The sequence below is a fragment of the Nicotiana tabacum genome, chromosome 3 (assembly GCF_000715075.1).
Source record: "Nicotiana tabacum cultivar K326 chromosome 3, ASM71507v2, whole genome shotgun sequence".
NCBI classification, from domain to species: domain Eukaryota; kingdom Viridiplantae; phylum Streptophyta; class Magnoliopsida; order Solanales; family Solanaceae; genus Nicotiana; species Nicotiana tabacum.
The window spans coordinates 104,672,076-104,695,539 of record NC_134082.1 but is presented as its reverse complement, the minus strand read 5'-3'; the positions used below and the strand labels follow the sequence as shown (position 1 = coordinate 104,695,539).

At 40.0% G+C, this 23,464-nt stretch overlaps 1 protein-coding gene across 1 annotated transcript; it reads left to right on the top strand.

Annotated features, from left to right (window-relative positions):
- Nucleotides 1-8,933: 8,933 nt before the first annotated feature.
- On the top strand, nt 8,934-9,532 carry LOC107797058 (uncharacterized). Its single transcript, XM_016619912.2, has 2 exons — nt 8,934-9,057; nt 9,153-9,532. Exons 1-2 carry the CDS (start codon nt 8,934-8,936, stop codon nt 9,530-9,532), a joined length of 504 nt encoding a protein of 167 aa, XP_016475398.2.
- Nucleotides 9,533-23,464: the final 13,932 nt, after the last annotated feature.

The window sequence follows — 23,464 nt, the reverse complement described above, 5'->3', positions numbered from 1 at the left end:
TTAAGTTTCCTATTATTTGACCAAGTAAATTTTGCCCCTTTGAAGCCTAAGTCAAAGAAATTACAGTAATTAATCCTATTCCAAATTTTTGAAGCATGTTTCCTATTGACATGATTACCACCCAAATTTTCATTTGCATGCAAGACATTATTGAAGTCCCCCCCAAAAGCCAAAGGCCTTTATAGTTATCAAATATGCCACAAATGTTATCCCATATTAAGTTTCTTTTTTTAACATTTGTACTAGCATATATGGACGAAAAAAGCCAAGAGTGACGAATTGGAGGTACCTCAATTAGAGCATGAATCTCATTGTTCTTTCTAATAAAGTTGTGCATATTGACCATAGTTGTGTCCCATAACACAACCATCCCTCCCGATTGTCCCTCAGATGGGACTTCGATCATGTCAAAGAAACCAAATTCATGCATAAGGCTGCTATGGGTATTAATCAACTCACAAAAATTCATTTTAAAATCTTCATTGTTGCCTCCCCTAATGTTCCAGATGATGATTGTTTTAACTCGATTCATGGGTGGTGTTGAGGTTGCTGGTGACCATTCACTAGGCTTCCTGTCCGGAATACTGTATTCTTCCTTAAACTTGGAACTAGGATCATTGCATTCTTCCTTACTGTGGGATTCTGAGGTGGGCGAATGTTCATTGTGCATTTGAAGAGTGAATTTGGGCAGGCTAGAATAAGCCTCTTCTCTCGCATCTCCTCGAAGAGAAAGACCTTGACTTCATCTAGGTTTGATGATTCTACCATCGATTCTCCTATTCGATCTACCAGATCTACCATCTCTCCCCCATCTGGTTTTCTACCTCTTGGGGAATGGGTGATTATGAAACTTGCTGCTCCATATTCCCTACATTCATGGGCATTTGAGGTTACTGGTTGAGTACTATTTGATCCCATACAATCAGTTAGCTCTTGAGGTGGGAAGAATGGAAGGTCCAAACCCATTTTCTGGGGTAGGTAGGGGTTCTGATTGAATATGAGTGGAAGATTCCACTTGGATGCATGTTTTGGAGGAGATTGTTGTTCATGCCTGGGGCTAGAGGTTGCATTATGTTGTTGGCCCAAATTTAGTTTATATAATTGTTCATTGCTAGGTGTAGACCCTCAGCTACTAGTTGAGCAAAAAACTATGGGTTTTGGATTAGGATTATGCTTTCTTGGCTGTTGAGGTTGAGTTGAAGTGAAACTGGCCTCCCCATTAGCCCCAACTCTAGCCATGATGTTGGGTGATGATCCTGGGAAAGTGGGAGTTGAGCATAAAAGAGATGAGTTTTGGTGTTGATGGGGAAAGGGGGGAAGGTTGTTCATATTGTGTGGACGATGATTCCTTAACACTTGTATTAGCCTGTATCTCCTCCTTGGGTTGAGAGTGATTCTGGGCATTGTGAAGGGGATTATAGATGGAGTTTAAAAGTTTCGAGGGGTGAGGGTAGGTAATGATTGCTTCAATTTGCATGCAATCTAAAGCGAATAGCGTGCTTGGTTTAGTAGGGGATTTTGCATGGATTTGTTTGGGCACGTGTCTCAAGGTGTTAGATAAATGGGTGTTGGCTATGGAGTTTTTTTCTGTTTGTGATTGTGCATGCCAATTATCTAAGCTAATTTGGTCACCGGTTGGCTGGGTAGTGTTACTAGGCTCGTTATTACTGGTATTAAGGTGCCTTGTATCAGTTAAGTTGGTATTAAGGTTGTTAATAATTATGTTAGGTCTAGGGGTTCCTTTTTTGTCCTTTTGTGAATTTTTAGGTGCATGCATTAGTTTTGCAGTGTGGGGTGGGTTCATGCAAATCGGGTTTATTGTGGAAAAGTTAGTTTGGTGGGTGGTATTATCTGAAACCATTTGATGATTTTCTGAACTAAGGCTAGAGAAACGGTTTATACTAGTGAAAATTTTTTTATTCTCCGAAGTTTCAGAGATGAATGGATCATTATTAGTAGTCGAAGTGAAATTTGATGGACCACCTAGAGAATTTTAGCAATGTATTTTAATTTCTTGGTGATTATATACTACCTATGATAGCATCGAATAATTTTACTTCAATACCTAGATCTTGATTGGTGATGGTGTCTGCCTTGCCTTTCCCTTGATTTTACTTCTTTTTGCTCCTTGAAAAGGATACTGTGTGTCAATCATTCAATAGAGTTGGAGTAGATGCACTGATTTGGGGATTTTGGGGTTGGAGTTCCTTAGCATCATCTTTAATATCCAATGTGACTGAGCAATTTTTTGATAGGTCTCCTAATCTACCACAATTTTTACATGAAAAATGATTGGCTTCGTAGAGAATGGTCTGTTTGTGAGTGCCAATGTAAATAAATTTCACTACTGGTTCCTCCATTGGTGTATCTTCCTCGTAAGGAAGATGATGTGTATGCGTCCGCTTTTAGTAATGCATCCACTTTGAGCAGTCTCCCTATGGTACTGCCTATTTTTGAAGCAGTTGTCCGTTATAGAATTCCGTGGGAAGTTGAGGTAATCTCACCCATATTGCTGAGTATGCTTGAGTAGCCTCCGTTGCTATAAAATTTGGTTGCCATCTTTGGATATATAGGAAGTAGCCAAATACAAAGTATGGCCCATTTCGAAGGATAGAGTTCATACTATCCTCTTTTTGTAGCTTGACAACGAAATAGTCATTCCCTAAGTCTATGAGTGGGAAGTTTTCATTTAGTTTCCAGAGTTCGTGTACCTTACGTTTGAGGATATGGTGTAGGGTTCTTTTGCCTTAGAGTTTAATAATTAGTGAGAATTTCCATGGTTCGTAAATTCTTTGCCTATCCTCCGATGAAATATGTACCGTGATTTGGCTATTTTTTCCTTCTTCTGAAGAGGGAATAAGCATCTCTTGGTCTTGAGCAACAATATGAGGTAGGAAGTAGGTTGACAAGTCAGTATCTATTTCGATATGATCCCTTTGTTCTAGGAGTTTAGCCTTGAATAATGGAGGGGATGTGGGAAAAAGGTGTTGGATAACTGGTTGGTTTCTCCGGTTCATGAATTGTTTTCATATTTTGGGAATTCAAACCGTCCGGTGATTTGGGTGGGATACGAATCGATTCCAATTTCGGTGTTGGAAATTGCATTTGGAAAGAACACCTACTAGGATAGTGTATGTGGGGAAGTGGAGAGTTATTTTCTAGGGAGAAGGCGAAGCTTCTCTCACTTCTGCTTCATTGACAACTAAGCGTATGTAAGTAATTAATTAACTATTTGCTCTTTGACAATATGCTCCATGTCAGAAAAAGTTATAATTATGATTAATATAACTAATTTGATTTCTTCTTGAAAAGGTATTTTAATGCTAGCTAATATCAAAGAATTTAAAGCCAGCTAAAAATTACTACTCTAAGTTTTGGTAAATAAGATTGCTTGAACTTTTTTAAATTAAAAACCTGCCAAATAGTTTGTATCGTACGAGAACTTTAAATTGGTGAGAATTATTTACGAACTAATATTTTATTCTCCAATAAAAGCAGTTACAACATATATAATTACGTAACTACTCAATGGTTGTTTATTAAAATTTTAAGGCGGTGTTTCTTTAAAAACGAAATGAAAGATTATTTTCAAAAACCAAAATTAATTAAATAGGTCGCATATATGAATGAGTGCATTCACATAAATTGAAAAATTATTGATGGGGTACTTAGAAATGGAAATTTTCATAATAAAAAATCTAAGATTTAAAAAATAACGTGAATATAGGAATTACCACAACCCCCCCTCCCCCAACACACACCAAAAAATATGTTTTCGAACAAATTAAATATATTATTGATAAATGATCTTTTTCAAAAAATATATTAAATATTTTTTTTATGTGGCAATTTCTTCCCTCATAAATTAGGTATGTGGGATTAATATTTTTAAATTTTAGGAACATACACTTTTATTTATAATAACTCAACTATAATGTTTTTTTAAAATAACCCACTTAGATAAGATTCATGCGCAACACGCGTATCATAAAACTAGTTATCTAGAAAAAGAACTAAGGGTCTATTTGGAAAGCCATCAGTTTAATTGGACTTGGTGCAATTACTAGGTTAGTAATTACACATCCTATTAATTATACAGTTGTGTAATTACAACGACCTATTTGTTTGTCATAGCGTAATTACAATGTAATTACTAGTTTACTATTTGGTTGCACAAGTATAATTACACAATAAGATTAAATTTTAAATGAAGTAATTATCAAAACTTAAAACAACAACAACAACATACCCAGTATTATCCCATACTGTGGGGTCTGGGGGAGGGGTAGTGTGTACTCAGACCTTACCCCTACCTTATTTGGATAGAGACCTTGTTTCCAACAGACCCTCGGCTCAGTTAATATAATAAATATATGCCTATAGATTTTTATAAGTATAAAGATGATATTTAAGATGCATATTTTTTAGTGAACATACATTAATTAGTAATCGCATATTTATAACTAATATTGTAAAAATAACAACAACTACCCAGTAAAATCCCACATAGTGAGGTCTAGGGAGGGTAATACGCAGATCTTACCCATGCCCCGATAAGGCAGAAAGGCTGTTTCCGATAGACCCTCGGCTCAGAAAGACGAAAATAACAAACAAGAAAAGAGAATTCATTAGTAACTCCAGTAGAAACCATAATAGTAACAGAAGCATAAAAACCAAAAGATGAATGACATGCAATAACAATAACTAGGGTCTAAGGCCCGGGGCTAAGATAAACAACAAGAATAATGTGGGTTCAACATAAACTGCAAGCCATCTAAGGTCAACCCTAATCCAACCCCGCCTCACCCCAGGTATGAAGTAAGGAAAGCTCAACTACCTCTATCCTACAACCGTAATGCTTGACCTCCAGGCCTTCCTATCAAGGACCATGTCCTCGGAAATCTGCAGTCGTACCATGTCTTGCCTGATCACCTCTCCCAATACTTCTTAGGTCTCCCTCTACCTCTTCTCGTACCCACCACGGCCAACCGCTCACACCTCCTCACCGGTGCATCAAGGCTTCTCCTGTATACGTGCCCGAACCATCTGAGCCTCGCTTCCCGCATCTTGTCATCCACAGGGGTAACGCCCATCTTCTTCCTAATATCTTCATTCCTAATCTTGTCTATCCTAGTGTGCCACACATCCACCTCAGCATCCGCATTTCTGCTACTTTCATCCTCTAGATATGGGAATTCTTAACCGTCCAACACTCTGCCCTATACAACATGACCGGTCTAACCACAACTCTATAAAACTTACCTTTGAGTATCGGTGGCACTTTCTTGTCACACAAGACTCCAGATGCAAACCTCTATTTCATCCAGCCCGCCCCTATACGGTGAGTGACGTCCTCGTCGATCTCTTTTGGGGATGACCTGTGACCCAAGCCTCACATCCCCGCCTACTTCCCTCGACTCAATGCTAAACTTGCACTCCAGGTACTCTGTCTTAGACCTGCTCAATTTGAAACCCTTAGACTCGAGTGTCTGTCTCCAAACCTCCAATCTCTCGTTAACATCGGCCCTCGTCTCATCAATGAGAACTATTTCATCAGCAAATAACATACACCATGGAACCTCCCCTTAAATATGGTATGTCAAAACATCCATCACCAAGGCAAATAAGAAAGGGCTAAGCATAGAGCCTTGGTATAATTCCATAACAACCGAAAAATGCTCCGAGTCTCCTCCCACAGTCCTAACCTTAGTCTTAGCTCCATCATACATGTTGTTGATCGCTCTTATGTAGGCTATCGGCATGCCCTTCGCCTCAAGACATCTCCAGAGCACCTCCCTAGGAACCTTGTCATACGCTTTCTCCAGTCAATAAACACCATGTGCAGATCCTTCTTCTTATCCCTGTACCGTTCCACCAACTTTCTAATAAGGTGGATAGCTTCCGCAGTGGAGCGGCCCGGCATGAACCCAAACTGATTGTTGGATATAGACATCGTCTTCCTCACCCTCACCGCCACCACCCTCTCCCAAACTTTCATGGTATGACTAAGTAACTTAATACCCCTATAATTATTACAACACTGGATATCACCTTTGTTCTTGCACAACGGTACCACTGTACTCGACCTCCATTCTTCCAGCATCTTCTTCGTCCTAAAAATAACATTGAACAACCCAGTCAGCCATTCCAATCCTGCTCTACCCACACACTTCCAAAACTCAACTGGAATTTCATCTTGCCCGATCGCTCTACCCCTACTCATCTTACGCAAAGCCCCCACGACCTCCTCCACCTTAATGCGCCTACAATACCTAAAATCTTGGAGACTCTCCGAATTCCCCAAGTCCCCTAGCGCTATATATATTGTAAAAATAATTTATATATATTTTTCAAATTAATAATATTTAGTTTAGATACTTACAAAAACTAAAAACATACGTTTTGTAAGAACATCATGGAATTTATGTTTGATAAAATAAATTAATATTTACAAATATAATGTCATAACATTATCCAAATATTTGACAAAATTAATCTATCAATTCTAATTAAAAAATGAACAACATGCAATGTGAGCCAATACTACTAAAACAAGTAAATTGGAACCATGAATATAACATAATTTTAAAATTCAAAAAAAATAGTTTAACATATGTCAAATTACAACATAATAATAGTAAGTTGCACTACAACTTAAGATTAGGAAACATGATAAGTTTATAACATCATTCAACAACGATATTTCGCTTTAATTGTATCACTCATTATATGTCAAGTTTGTTAATGACTCTATTTTGAGTCATTAAATTAAAATGAAAACAAAAAGGAAAGAAACTAAAAAGCAACCTTGTAATTATACAGTGTAATTACCATCAATTCTCACCTCCCTCTTGAGAATTGGAGAGTGTAATTACACTCCTCCAATTACACCCAATTTCATGTTGACCAAGTAATTACTTGGCGAAACAAACATGTCAAACTGTGTAATTACACCCAATTATACCCAAATCAAATTCTTAGGTGGCTTTCCAAACAAGCTTTAAAACTCTTACTTTAATTTGTAAAGTCAAGTTAGTTTTTTAAAGTTGAACTCCTTAGTGTAATTGAAAAACAGAGTACTCCATCAAGTTTTTTCCCCAAAACTTATAATCCACTCACGAGATCTGAAGTTGTATCACAATGATTGGAGGAATGCAAGAAAATGGTGAGATAAGTGTCGTCCTTAAAATGTACGTAGTAAGAATTTACGGCCATGAAACTAGTCCGAATAATTTTAATATTGGACCTTTTTTTTCTTCTTGTTGCTATAGCGACGTGAAACTCGTAGTAGTATCTATGTTGAAACTTGTGCTGATTAAATTTTATAATGATATGGATATTAGAAAAGATATTCAAGAAATATGATTCCATTATAGTTCATTAGTGGAGTCAAACAATTTTTTTTATATTAAACTATAACAAATATTATAATCTATTCAAATATGAAACCAACGGTCTAGACAAAACGCAAGTACACTAAGTTTAATGATGTCAAGTGAAAAACACTGGGACAATATTTCATCTGATCATGCCAGCTTGAAGAGGGGCCATGGTAACTCCCCGGCGGCTTTCTCTTTCCAAGTTATCTTGCCAGCCTTGACGAAAACATTCAAAATATTGTCAAATTAAGTAGCGAAATTTGTAAAACTCAAGTTTAGAAATTAAACAAATTAAAGTTAAAAAGAGTACTTAAGTATCTATTGCCATATAAACCCACGGTTCTTAAGCTCTCAGTATTCCTGGCAAATGAGCACAAGGTTCTCAGAAGAAGTGCACAAGGCAATCAACACAAGTTGACTCTTCCAAATCAAATTGCCCCCTCATTCTTGACTACGAGTGGCAAACGAGCAAGTTGGATCAAATATTGTTCGGGTAAAAAATGGATAATGAAAAAAAAGATAAATTATCCGATCGGATCCATATTAAATATGGATAAAAAATGGGTTCATGACTTCTTGAATATGATCACTTTTGGTAGAATTCCTAGTCTCCCAAACTTGAGGAACTCCCAATTTGAGTCTTTACAAATGTAAAAGTTAAACCCATTAGTTATCCATTATACCCCATTTTCTAAATGGATAATATGGTTCTTATCCATATTTGACCCATTTTTAAAAAAGTTCACTATTCAACCCGTTTTTAGTGGATAATAAGGCCTATTAACTGCTTTGTTTTAACCATTTTGCCACTACTATTCTTTACACAAGCTAGGGCAGCATGTCAATGCCACCAGAACTCCATATATATGTAATGCACCACTATCCCCACATGCTATATCATCAAAATAAGCACAGCACATCATCATAAACATTAACTGATCCGAAAATAAAAATAACCTAGAGACTAAATCATGCGCGCGTAACATTAATATTTTGTATGCTTACAAGTTTTTCCTTTGTTTACAATTTCAACGATTTGTTCGAAGGTGACACAAGTAAAATTGCGAGGATCATCAAAACAGCGGCAAAGACCGGTTGACCACGGCGAAGGGAGGAACAGAAGGTTGTTGCATAGGGCCTGGATGCCCCATACTCGAGAATTTGCCCGTCTTCTTGACTGTTGAGAGTAGTTAAGTCTATCTAACTCTAGTTAGCTTAAGTAGAGTTAATATTATTAGTGGTTAAGCAAGTAGTTAGTTAGTTATGTAATGTGTATAAATAGAACATTAGAAGAAGTAGTAGTTTGTACAGTACCATTCTTTCTTAGTTAATAACAGAATCTGGTATTCTCTTCTCTCAACTGTTTTCTCGAAGCTTCCTTCTCTTCTTCATCTGAACTTCATCTTCCACAACCATGGAAGTTAACATGGTATCAGAGCATGCATTGCCGATCTAAACTCAGTCTTCCGCTCGTTCGTTCTCTGAGTTACTTCAATTCATACACACGGTGTTGAATTGTCTCAAAGTGACATAGTATTGAAAAAGAAGTTGGAAATGGCAATTACAGATGACGAGAACAATCACTTACGTGCAAATGCCTCTCCGACGACCAGTGCAATACGATTCACCATAGTCGATCACAATCACCCTCTTTACCTACAACCTACAAATACTCCAGGTAGCTCTCTGATTTCTCTTCAATTGACTTGCTCAAACAACTATGCTATATGGAGTAGATCTATGCAAATTGGTTTGTTAGGTAAAATCAATTAGGTTTTGTTGATGGAAAGTACCCTAAGTCTAAATTTAAACCTGAACTACATGACCGATGGGAAAAGGTGAATGCTGTAGTTTTGTCGTGGATAATGAATGCAGTACGACCAGGATTGCTAAGTAGTATTGTATATGCATTCAATGCTCACAAGGTCTGGGAAGATTTAAAGGAAAGGTTTGATAAAGTGAATGGCTCTAGAGTCCTTCATCTCCACAAAGAGATTCATACTCTTATTCAGGGGACGATGACTGTTGCTGATTACTTCTCTAAGCTTAGAGATTTGTGGGATGAATTTGATGCACTCATGCCTTGCCCTGGGTGTCCATGTCCAGAATCTAAGAAGTATGCTGCTCACTCTGAATATCATAAACTTCTATAGTTCCTCATTGGCCTAAATGATTCCTATTCACAAGCTAGGAGTAAGATTATGATGATGTCTCCAGTTCCTAACATAAATAAAGCCTACTCCTTGCTTGTTGATCTTGAGAGTCAGATGAGTCTGGCAAACTTTACACAGGTAGTGCAAGTTGCAGAAGCTGCTGAAAGTAATGCAATGTTTAGTAACAGAGGTCCAGTAACTACAAAGGGAAATTTCAGGCTTCGAAAGAAGATCCCTAGTGTGGTACTGTCATTGCAAAGGACATACAAAGGAGACCCGTTACAATTTAATTGGTTACCCCTAAGACTTCAAGTCTAAGAAGAAGGGAGGTAGTCCTGGAGTGTATGCAAACTATGCAAGTCCCGCAGCAGGCCATGCTCCTGGTAATGCCTGCAAGTTCACTAACAACAATCCACAAATGATCTTTGGAATGCAGAATCAGCAGAACCTTCAAATACCTCAGTAGCCTGTTCAACACCCCACTCCTTACTTTACATAGGAGTCATATCAACCACCACAATCAGTGCTTCAGAAGTCTGTTCAGCAGCTTGCTCCTTTCTTCACACAGGAAAAATATCAACAAATTGTTCAGTTGCTCAGCAAAGGCATGGATGAAAGCACTTCTTGCAAGACTGTAGCAACATGTACTCTAATTACCTTGGTATCTCAGTATGTTAAGAATAGATAAATAATAGATACTAGAGCCTCCAACCACATAACATCTACTCTGCAGTTGTTAAAATCTTGTCAGCTTATTCTAGAGTCTGAAAGAAACAAAGTACATTTACCTATATGAGAAGTAGCATTAGTCACACACACATGGAAATCATCTGTGTTTACTAATCAGGACATCATTGATGTTTTATATATACCCGATTCAAATATAATCTTCTTTCAGTTTCTAAACTTACCAATGAGTTACAGTGTTTAGTGGCATTCTTCCCTAACTTCTGTATCTTTCAAGATCTCTATAGTGGTCAGGTGAAGGGGATTGGTAAGGAGGGACTGGGACTCTATATACTGCAGGGAAGCTCACTGCAAGGAAGTTCATTACCTACTACAACTAAGACTTCAGATAATGTAGTTAATGCAATCAATAAAAGTTGTGTTACAACTGATAGTGAAAACAATAATAGTGGTGCTAGTGTTTCTGATTCTTGTTCCCTATGGCATATGAGATTAGGTCATACTCCAATTGAGGTGATTAGAAAGCATGAGTTGCTCAATAAACTAAAACTTTGTGATCAATCATTTTGTACTGTGTGTCCTTTGGCCAAGCAAACAAAATTACCTTTTCAATTGAGCACTACTATTTCAAAAGCTGCATTTAAATTAATACATTGTGATGTTTGGGGACCCTACAGGGTAGCAACATATGATGGAAAAAGGTTCTTTGTTATAATTGTACATGACTTCACCGGATGTACTTGGATCTGTCTAATTATTTCTAAGTCAGACACCATAGTTGTACTAAGAGATTTTTTGAATAAAGTGAAGAATGTATTCTCTAGTTCAGTTAAGACTCTAAGAACAAATAATGGAGGTGAGTTCTTTAGCTATGAGGTCAAAATTCTTATGTCTGAATTTGGGATTAATTATCAAAGCACATGTGTCTACACCCCACAATAGAACGTGATTGCTGAAAGGAGGCACAAAACTATCCTAAATATGGCTAGATCCTTCAGATTTCAAGCTGCAATTCCTTTAAGGTTCTGGGGAGAGTGCGTGACCTCAACTGTCTATCTGATCAATAGACTACCCTCAAGAGTCATTGCTGACAGATCTCCATTTGAAATGCTGTACTCTCATGCTCCCTCACTATCTCATCTGAAGGTGTTTGGTTGCCTATGCTATGCTGCTATTCCTAAGATCGTAGACAAGTTTGCCTCTAGAGCTGTGCCTACGGTGTTCATGGGATATGCTACTACCCATAAGGGGTGCAAATTGTATGATCTTCACTCTCATAGTTTCATGATAAGGACGCATGTAGTGTTTCAGGAGAACCTATTTCCTTTCAAGCACATGAAAGCAGCAGGAACTCCAATCTTTCCAGTCCTGGATATTATGTCTTCTGATGATGTACGTTATAGGAATGAGAACATCCATGTTCCATGTGATGATCCAAAAGGTCATCACTTATTTTGGAAATAAATTCTATGTTCTGAGGCCTTAAAACCTCTTTTTTTGTCTCACCTCGATTTGTGTGCGCAGTCCGGGCGTGTATCCGGAAAGCCATTATGTGAAAATACGTGAAAATGATAAATTTTGCTTTTAAAATAAATTTAAGTTGACTTTGGTCAACATTCTTGGTAAATGGACCCGGACCCGTGATCCAACGGTCTCGTAGGGTCCGTATTAAAATTTGGGACTTGGGAATATGCCTGAAATTAAATTCAGAGGTCCCAAGCCCGAGAAATGAATTTTTGAAGAAAATTGTTTAACTGAAATTATAAGAGTTTTCAGAAATTTAAATATGTTTGAATTTGATGATATCGAGCCCGTATTTTGGTTCCGGAGCCCGGTACAGGTCTTATATGGGATTTAAGTTGAGCTTGCAAGATTTGGTAAGAAACGAACTTGATATGACGTGAATCGGACCATCAGTTGATAAAAATGGAACTTAATAGTTCATGAGATTTTTCTTTGATTTTGATGCTAAATTCATAGTTATTGATGTTATTTTGATGATTTGATCGCATGAGTAAATTTGTATGATGTTTTTTGACTTGCGTGCATGTTTGTTTTGGAGCCCCGAGGGATCAGATGAGTTTTGGATAGGCCTCGGAATGAAATTGGACTTAGGAGAATTGCTGGTGTGTTGCAGGTTTGTAGCAAGTCTCTGATCTTGCATTTGCTTGATCAGGCATCACAATTGCAATGTAAGCGGGGTTCGCAAATGCGAGGTTTTTGTCCCAAATGCGAAGAACCCCGGGCCAGCCTTATCTCGCATTTGCGATGTACACTTCGCAAATGCGAAGTCTTCAGTTAATGCCAGAAGTTGCAAATATGACCTATGTATCGCAAATGCGATGTCACAAATGCGACCCATGTATCGCAAGCGATGTCACAAATGCGATATATCCTTCGAATTTGTGAAGTCAGCAGGTTCCTTAAGGGTTCACAATTGCCAACCATGGTCGCAATTGCGACATCTGCAACCTGCTAAATCATAACTTAGACGCATTTCCAGCCATTTTTCAAACCCTTTCAAAACCTAAACACCTTTGAGCGATTTTTCAAAGACAAGTACTCTTCCAAATCGATTGCAAATCATTTCTAACTCGTTTTCATTAATCTTTAACATCTTTTCACATGATTTCAGCTCAAAATCAAGAGTTTTCATGGGGGAAATTGGGTGTCTTGGGTAGAACTTAGGTTTTTCAAAATTTTGGGATTTGGACCTCGATTTAAGGTTCGATTTAAAAATAAATTATATATTTGGGTTTGTGGGTGAATGGGTAATCGGGTTTTGGTTCGAACCTTGGGTTTTGACCATGTGGGCCTAGGGTCGATTTTTGACTTTTTTGGGAAATCATTGGAAAAATTATTTTCATGCATTGGAATTGAATCATTTAGCATTTATTGATATAGTTAAGTAACTTGTGGCTAGATACAAGCAAATTGGTGGTGGAAACAAGAGGAAAAGTGGTAGTTGAGGCTTGAATTGTGTTCGTTGCATCGAGGTTAGTGTTTGGTCTAACCTTAGCTTGAAGGATTAGGAGTTGTGTCTTATTTGCTATGTGTTAATTATGGAGTATGACGTATAGGCATGGGAACGAGTATCTATACGTCAGTGTCAAGCATGCCCGCGAGTCTCATATTGTAATTGTTGTGACTCCGTTATGATTTGTTCATGCTTCATATGTTGATTATCATTGTTGGTTCCCTAGCCAGGACGTTATTGTTTATGATATTGTCTCCCTTTCCGGGATGTTATTGTTTATGATATTGTCTCCCTTGTAGGGATGTTATTGATTATGATATTGTTTCCATTGTCGGAATGTTATTGTTTATGATATTGTCTCCCTTGTCGGGTTGTTGTTGTTATACTCTTGTTCCCTTGCCGAGATTCTTTTATAATTGATGTTGATATGAAATGGGATCAGGTTGCATGCCTGTAACAAGATATATGAAATGGGAGCGGGTTGCACGCCTGCAACAAGATATATGAAATGGGAGCGGGTTGCACGCCTGCAACAAGATATATGAAATGGGAGCGGGTTGCACGCCTGCAACAAGATATATTAAATGGGATCGGGTGGCACGCCACCACATAAATATTTGAAAGGGGATCGGGTTGCACACCTGCAACAATAAAGAAATGAAAGTGAATATTGTGATTGTTTTCCTTATTCTTGTTGGTAATTAAATTTTGGTTTCTTTACATTCCTCCTTGGTATTCTATTGTTATTTAGTACTCCCCGCAACATGCTTTCCCCCCTCCTATCTTTAATTGTAAATATCTGTTTTTATTTTTCCGCTGTATATGATTTAATTGCACAGCTTTATTTAGTAGTATGGTTTTAGCCTCGTCACTACTTCGCCGAGGTTAGGCTAGGCACTTACCATCACATGGGGTAAGTTGTGCTGATACTACACTCTATACTGTGTGCAGATCCCGGAGTTGTAGCTTTTGGACCATAGTGAGGGTGGCTGCCTTCAGTCCATACGGAGATCCAAGGTAGTCCTGCAGGCATCCGCAGGCCCTGGCGTCTCCTTCTATCTTTCTATACTGTTTCTTCTATGTATTTCTGAAACAGCTTGTATTTATCTTTCAGATCTCTATTTGTAGTATTCATAGATAGTCCGTGACTTTGTGACACCAAATTCTGGGTAGAGTTGTATCTAGGATTTATGTATTAGTGTTTGGTTAAACTATTAAGTTTTCATCTTCCGTATTTTTGGTTATTTTTAATGATTCCGCTGTTGATCACCTAATATATTGATCTGTTAAATAGGCTAAGTAAAAAGGGTAATGAATCTATAACGTTCGGCTTGCCTAGCTTTCACGAGTAGGCACCATCACAACTCCTAAGGGTAGGAAATCCGGGTCGTGACAAATTGGTATCAGAGCTCTAGGTTACTTAGGTCTCACAATTCACGGACAAGCTTAGTAGAGTCTAAAGGATCGGTACAGAGACGTCTGGATTTATCCCCAGAGGCTACAGAGTTAGGAAAACCTTCATATCTATTCTTCTCTATCGTGCGATTTTGTCCTCTCACTGCTAAATTGAACCCTCTACTCTTGTTCTTTCATGAATGGTGAGGTCACTTACCACTTCTTCAGTCGAGTGGCAGCTCAGACCGGTGATGGAGCAGCTATGTCTGTTGGTGCCTTGTGGAGATTGGATAGGTTCACCAAGCTCTTCACTACTACTTTTGGTGGTACATCTTCTGAGGATTACCAGGATTATTTAGACAGCTATCATGAGGTTCTTCGGAACATGGTGATAATGGAGACCAATGGGGTCAACTTTGCTGTTTTTCGTTTGTCTGGACCTGCCAAGACTTGGTGGAGAGATTTTTGTTTGGCTAGACCAGTCGGGTCACCAGCTTTGACTTTGGATCAGTTTTTTCAGCTATTTCTGGAGAAGTTTCTTCTTATCACTCAGAGGGAGGACTATCAGGGGCAGTTTGAGTGTCTCCAGTAGGGTTCCATGATCCTCACTCAGTACGAGACCATATTCATTACTTTGGCCTGTCATGCTCTTATCTTACTTCCCACCAAGAGAGAGAGAGAGAGGGTGAGGAGGTTCATTGAGGGACTCGTTCAGCCGATTCAATTGCAGATGGCTAAGGAGACGAGGGGTAAGATTTCTTTTCAGGAGGCACCCAATGTGGTTAGGAGAGTTGAGATGGTTCTATCACTCTGGGGTGGTTAGGGGTCAGACAAAAGACCTCGTTATTCTGGTAGGTTCAGTGGTGACTCATCTAGAGGCAGGGATTCTTTTGGTAGGGGCCATCTTCCCAAGCCTTTTCATTCAGCACTTCAGGCTTCTCACAGTGCTCCAGGTGGCCGTGGTTCTCGCATGCAGTATTTTGATCAGTTGACCTACAGTGCACCGCCAACTCCTATCAGTGTACCTTTGCTCCAGAGTTTTCAAAGTGGTTATTCAGGCCATCAGGGGTTAGCAGTCTCAGCCACCGAGGGCTTGTTATACATGTGGCGATACTAGGCATATTGCTAGATTTTTCCCTCGAGCACCGAGTAACTCTCAGCATCAGGGTTCCCGTGCCATGGTTCAGGCACCGAGTGTTCCACTGCCCGCCCTGCCAGCTAGAGGTGGAGGTAGAGGTGCTAGAGGTGGAGGTAGAGGTATTAGAGGTAGAGGTCAGGCCACTAGAAGTGGAGGTTAGTCATTAAGAGGCTGTCCTTGAGATGTAGTTTAGAGTGGTGGGGCCCAACCCCGATATTATGCTCTTCCAGCCAGGCCTGAGGCTGAGGCTTCCAATGCAGTTATCACAGGTACTGTTCTGGTTTGTATTAGAGATGCTTCAGTTCTATTCGATCCAGGGTCTACATACTCCTATGTGTCATCTTATTTTACACCGTATCTGGTCATGCCTAGTGATTCTTTGAGTGTTCCTACATATGTGTCTACACCGGTAGGTGATTTTATTGTGGTAGATCGTGTCCATCGTTCTTGTATAGTGGTGATTGGGGGTCTTGAGACCCGAGTAGACTTATTACTTTTGGACATGGTTGATTTTGATATCATATTGGGGATGGACTGGTTATCACCTTACCACACTATCTTGGACTGTCATGCTAAGACTCTGACCTTAGCCTTGCCGGGTTTACCTCATTTATAGTGGAGAGGGACTCCTGGTCATTCTATCCGTAGTGTTATTTCATATATGAAGGCTCGACATATGGTCAAGAAGGGGTGTTTGGCCTATTTGGCATATGTTCATGATTCTAGTGCTGAGATTCCTTCTATGGATTCTGTGCCTGTAGTTCGTGAGTTTCCTAAGGTATTTCCTTCAGACCTACCAGGTATGCGACCCAACATGGATATTGACTTCTGCATTGATTTGGTTCCCGGCACCCAGCCCATTTCTATTCCACCGTATCATATGGCCCTGCTTGAGTTGAGGGAATTAAAGGAGAAGTTGCAAGACTTGCTTGATAAAGGCTTCATTAGAACTAGTGTCTTGCCTTGGGGTGCGCCAGTGTTGTTTGTTAAGAAGAATGACAGATCGATGAGGATGTGTATAGATTACCGGCAATTGAACAAGGTTACAATCAAGAATAAGTATCCGTTGCCGAGGATTAATGATTTGTTTGATCAGCTTCAAGGTGCTAAGGTATTTTCAAAGACTGACTTGAGATTTGGCTACATCAGTTGAGGATTAGGGTATCCGATGTCCTTAAGATAGCTTTCTGCACTCGGTACGGGCATTATGAGTTATTGGTGATGTCATTTGGGTTGACAAATTCCCCAGCAACTTTTATGAATTTGATGAACCGAGTGTTCATGCCTTACTTGGATTCATTCGTGATAGTCTTCATTGATGATATTTTTATCTATTCCCGCAGCTGGGAGGAGCATGAGCATCATCTGAGAGTGGTTCTTCAGACTTTGAGAGATAGTCAGTTGTATGCTAAGTTTTCAAAGTGTGAGTTCTGGTTAAGTTCAGTTGCATTCCTGGGTCACGTTGTATCAGCAGAGCGTATTCAGGTAGATCCGTAGAAGATAGAGGCAGTCAAGAACTGTCCTAGAACCGCATCAGCTACAGAGATTCAGAGTTTCTTGGGTTTGGCAAGCTATTATCGTCGATTTGTGGAAGGTTTTCATCTATTGCAGCCTCGATGACCAGGTTGACCCAGAAGGGTGCCTAGTTCAGGTGGTCGGATGAGTGTGAGGCGAGCTTTTAGAAGCTCAAGACAGCTTTGACTACGACGCCGGTATTGGTTTTGCCCACAGGTTCAGGGCCATATATAGTTTATTGTGACACATCTTTTATTAGACTTGGTGCAGTGTTGATGCAGGATGTCAAGGTCATTGCTTATGCTTTGTGATAGTTAAAGATTCATGAGAAGAATTATCCAGTTCATGATTTGAAGTTGGCATCCATTGTTCACGCATTGAAGATTTGGAGGCATTATCTGTATGGCGTGTCATATGAGGTGTTCACAGATCACAAGAGTCTACAGTATTTATTCAAGCAGAAGGAGCTATATTTGAGGCAGAGAAGGTGGTTGGAGCTACTGAAGGACTATAATATCACCATCTTATATCATCCGGGAAAGGCCAATGTGGTGGCCGATGCTTTGAGTAGAAAGTCAGCCAGTATGGGCAGTTTAGCGTATATTCCGGTTGGTGAGAGACCGCTTGCTTTGGATGTTAAGGCATTGGCTAATCAGTTCGTGAGATTGGATGTTTCTGAGCCCAATCGTGTGTTAGCTTGCACAATCGCTCGTTCTTCTTTATTGGAGCGTATCCCAAATCAGCAGTATGATGACCCTCATTTGTGTGTCCTTAGGGACACGGTGTAACACAGAGGTGCCAAGCAAGTTACATTAGGAGATGATGGATTTTTGAGGCTGCAGGGTCGAGTTTGTGTGCCTAATGTGGATGGACTTCGAGAGTTGATTTTAGAGGAGGCCCATAGTTCCCGGTACTCTATTCATCCGAGCACTGCTAAGATGTATCAAGATTTGTGGCAGCATTATTGGCGGAGGAGGATGAAGAAGGATATTGTTGCATATGTGGCTCGATGTTTGAATTGTCAGCAGGTAAAGTACGAGCATCAGAGACCTGGTGGTTTGTTCTAGAAGATTGAGATTCCTGAGTGGAAGTGGGAGCGTATCACTATGGACTTCGTTGTTGGACTCCCATGGACTCAAAGGAAGTTTGATGCAGTGTGGGTTATTGTGGATAGGCTGACCAAGTCAGCACATTTCATTCTTGTGGCAGTTTCCTATTCTTCCGAGAAGTTAGCTGAGATTTATATTCGGGAGATTGTTCGTCTTCATGGTGTGCCCGCTATTATTTCGGACCGATGTACGCAATTTACCTCACATTTCTGGAGAGCAGTTTAGTGTGAGTTGGGCACACGGGTCGAGTTGAGCACACCATTTCATCCTCAGACGGACGGGCAGTTCGAGCGTACTATTCAGATTTTGGAGGATATGCTTCGAGCTTGTGTCATTGACTTTGGAGGCTCATGGGATCAGTTCTTGCCTTTAGCGGAGTTTGTCTACAACAACAGCTACCAATTGAGTATCCAGATGGCTCCTTATGAGGCTTTATATGGTAGGCGGCGTCGGTCACCGGTTGGATGGTTTGAGTTGGGAGAGGCTCGGTTGTTGGGTACGGATCTAGTAGAGGAGACCTTGGACAAGGTCAGGATCATTCAGGATACGCTTCGTACAGCTCAGTCCAGGTAAAAGAGTTATGCCGACCGTAAGGTTCGTGATGTGGCATTCATGGTCGGTGAGCGGGTGTTGCTTCAGGTGTCGCCTATAAAGGGCGTGATGAGATTTGGGAAGAGGGGCAAGCTTAGCCCTAGATTCATTGGCCCGTTTGAGATTCTTGATCGAGTGGGAGATATGGCTTACATACTTGCATTTCCGCCGAGTTTATCAGCTGTGCATCCAGTGTTTCATGTGTCCATGCTTCAAAAGTATCACGGTGATCCATCCCACGTGTTAGACTTCAGCACTGTCCAGTTGGACAAGGACTTGTCCTATGAGGAGTGTTGATACCCAATTTTTCCCTATATATTTTAAATATGCATAAGTACTTCCAAAATAGCATATATATGCATGCACAAGATTTTATAATTTTTCCCATAATTTTAAGGATTTAAATTGATTTATTTCCTTCCCTTTTATTCATAAAATCCCTAGTAATTATCCTTCAAATTATTGTTATGGTAATTTAGTCATTTAATTTCTTTATTTATGCCAAAATATGATCAAAATATTTTTTATGCATTTTTATAATTGCATTTGGTATTTTTAAAACAAAATTGCATATAATTGCAATATTAGCCCCATTAGTATATAATTATATTTATATGCGTAAAATTGATCTCCTATATTTTTAAAATATTAAATATCTATTTTAAATCATTTTAGTACACAAAATTATTTTTCAGAAATGATTTATTATTTATTATTTATTATAAATTATATAGGGAAAATTGGCTATTTAAAATATAGCCAGATTTGCATTTCAATTTTAGCCCAATTTAAACCCAACCCAACCCAATTTCAGATTAAAAACACCCGACCCAAACCCTAAACCCGCCTACCCGACCCAAGACCCGTCAAATCCTAGTCGTTGATCTAAAAGATCAACGACCCTCATGAGTTCTTACCTTTTTTTATCCCAAGCGAACCCCTAGCCCTATCTCATTTCTCAAATCCGCCACCTCTGTATTCTCTCATTTCATCTCCTCTCTCAACCCCTCAACCTAACCCTAGCTCCTTCAACTGCCGACTCCCTTCTCCGATCTTCTCTGGTGATCTCCCTTCAACTCCTAAGCCTCCAATGGCTCCTCTATTGCCATGCTCGCCTTCTCTGAGGCCTTCAAGGGCCCTGTGCCACGCTGACTTGCATCTAAGGTCTATTTGTCTGTTCTTGGCTACTTCAGTGAGATTTCAAGCAAAATCATGCTGTGTTTGGCACGATCCTTGAGATTTTATACATGTTCTTGCATCTCTCTATGGATTTCTTCTAAAACCCTAATTTCTCCCTGTATCTCCTAGATCTCTACAGATCTAAGACGATTCGAGTTGATTTCTTTAGTATTTAACACTATTCTTGAAACTTTTATAATAACAGGCTCTGTGCGAGAACCCTTCACGACCACAACAGGTTTACTTGTAACCCCTGGTACCACCACTTTAGCTTTCTCTAGTTTTACTGTGACAACGCTCGACGACCCTTTCCCGGCTACCACAGTTGGCTTATTGTCTACCTCTTTCAACTGGACCATTGATTTTCCACTGGTTACCTTTTCCTTTGAACTGGTTTCACTGGAGCGGATCATCATCACCGTTTGTGAAGGTTTCTTAGCTTCCCCTCCCTTGTGTATCAACTCAATTATATGGGTCTCATGGTGAGATGGCAGCGGATTCTGGTTAATATTTGGTGCTTTTGAGGCCTGAACCTCGATCCGATGTATCAATGAGCTCTTGTACAACTATTTTCAGTTTCCAACATTTCTCTGTGTCATGGCCGGGGGCCCCTGAACAATACTCACAACTCACCGAGCGATCAAGATTTCTGGGAAGGTGATTCGGCAGTTTGGCTTCGATCGGATTCAACATGCCCAACTGTCTCAGCCTGTGGAATAGACTAGTATAGGATTCTCCCAATGGAGTAAAAGTCTTCTGCTTTTGCAGCTTCTCATTCTTAAAGGCTTGATTGGGTCGAAAACCTGTTCCATGAGGATTTTTGTAGGCTTTTGGGGGTAGATAGTTATTTTGTGGAGCTTGGTATGGATTTTGTGGAGCTGGCGCATGCCATTGTGTGTGAGCGGGATGTTGGGTATAGGTTTGTGCGTGATGGACAGCAAAATAGGGATCTGACAGTGGGTAGTAGTATTGTGGCGGGCTATATGGAGTGTGGTGGTAGGTTTGGGGATAGGGTCGAGGCTGGTTGTAGAACTGTGGAAGGTTCCTGCATCCACCCCAAGATGCCGACTCGATCGTTGCAACATCCTTTTTCTTCTTCATTCCGAGTACACCCCCAGTACCGTTTTGAATGGCCTGGGTGGTTGCTTTGATTGCTGAATAACTCATGATCTTATTGGACTTGAGTCCCTCCTCAACCATGCCTCCCATTTTCACAACTTCATTAAAGGACTTGCCCACTGCTGACACCAAATGACCAAAATAAGTGGGCTCCAAAGCCTACAAGAAATAACCAACCATCTCACTCTCTTTCATCGGGGGGTCAGCCCTCGCTGCTTGCTCTCTCCAACGGAACCCATATTCTCGAAAACTCTCACCGGGATTCTTCTCGATCTTCGTCAATGACAGACGGTCTGGGATGATTTCAAGATTATACTGAAAATGACAGGCGAAGGCTTGAGCCAAATTGTCCCATGTGTACCACCTGCTATGATCTTGTTTGGTGTACCATTCTAGAGCCGACCCACTCAAACTTTGGCTGAAATATGCCATCAGCAATTCATTTCTTCCGCCTGCTCCTCTCATCTTGCTACAAAATTCTTTTAAATGTGCTACCGGGTCACCGTGCCCGTCGTACAGGTCAAACTTGGGCATCTTGAACCCAGCTGGTAATTGAACATCTGGGAACAGACATAAATATTTATAGGCCACACTTACTTGGCCCCCTAACCCCCTCATGTCTCGAAATGATTGTTCTAAACTTTTGACCTTTCTGATCATCTCCTCATGCTCAGGATATTTAGGTGGCTTCTCGGTTTCCGCCATGAGATCAACATGAGGGGTGTAAGGATATGGTTCTGGAACTTTGAAGGTAGGTTCATGGGGGATAATACTGGGTGTCGCGGGTCTGGAACAGAGGTTCAATGGAAGATTGGTGTAAGGTAGCAGGTGGAGGTGCCACAAAAATAGGAGTGACTGGCGGAGGAGGGTATGGGACTTGTTTGGGTGGAGGAGCTTGCGATGTATGAGAAGTGGTGCCTTGGCATTGTTGGTAGAAGGGAAAGGCTGGAGATGAGTTCACAGTGGGAGGTTCCTGAGGTTCAGCCAATGGTGGGATATAAGTGGGGTTAGCGGGATAGACTGGCGGTGGATGCCCCTTCGCCCAGGCTTGATACATTTCAGCCATCTGTTGCTTCAGCTTATACATTTCTTCCCCATTGCATTAACGTCCATTTCTTCCACTTCTTTCGATGGGTCGACAATACTTGTTTCCGTTTCCTGATTGGCCATATTCAGCTTGTCTTTCGATCGGGTGTTGTATGAGTGAGTTGCCAGAATGCCAACCAACTAACCACTTGCTTGAACTCAATTCATCAAAAACAACATTGTTAGCGATTAGTTTTTTAATAATTTGGTAATCGCACATTTGGAGAATGAATGCACCTAAGCAGTTAACCGTTTCTATCATGCATTTATTCAACTGCTTGCGCTATCCCGGCTTGGACATTTTGCAACTTTCTTTCTTTTTCTTTTCTTTGATTTTCTGTCTTTCTTTTCTTTCCTTTATCCTCTCGTCACCATCGTTTTTTTCTTCTTATTTCTTCTCTTTTCTTTTCTTTTTCTTTGTTTTTCCTCTCTTTTTCTTTTTTTTCTCTTCTTTTTTTCTCTCTTCTAGTTATGGTCGAATCTTATGGAGATTGCCTATGTATCATGACCCCGCATGAATCAGACCGAGCGTAGTTCTGGGAGATAAGTGTGAAAGTAAATAAAACATTTTTTTGGGATTTTCAGTTTTTATAAAAACAGATGTTTCGATTACAAAGACTCAATACTGACAAATTCCAAAAGACTAACAGACTCTGATGCAAAGACGAAATACAGACTCTGAAAATAGGCTATCATACTCCCAAGAAATACAGACTCAAAAACAGAAAGAAAATACAAACCCAACATGACTTTCATACTCTGACAAAAAGGAAATACAGACACAAACGAAAAATCACGAGTACATCAATGCTCCTGGTGCCCACAAGACATCATTCGGTCTCGCCGCGGGCCTATGTGCAAGATCCCTTTGAAGTCGGTCCAAGTCGTTTATTATTTGTTTAACAAAGATCATCACTGCTACAAAGAATATAGTGCGAGTCATATCCTCACAGATGTGGCACTTCATAACGATGTAGTCAGCGATGTTTCTAATTCTCTCTCTTATGATGCCCTTTTCTTGTAACAAACGCCCAATCTGCTGGGCCCTGGCCTCCAAAGTTTGCTCAGCAGCATAATTTTGTTCCTAAAGTTTTTGCAAATCTATTTCTAACTACGCCAATGCCGTATAACAATGT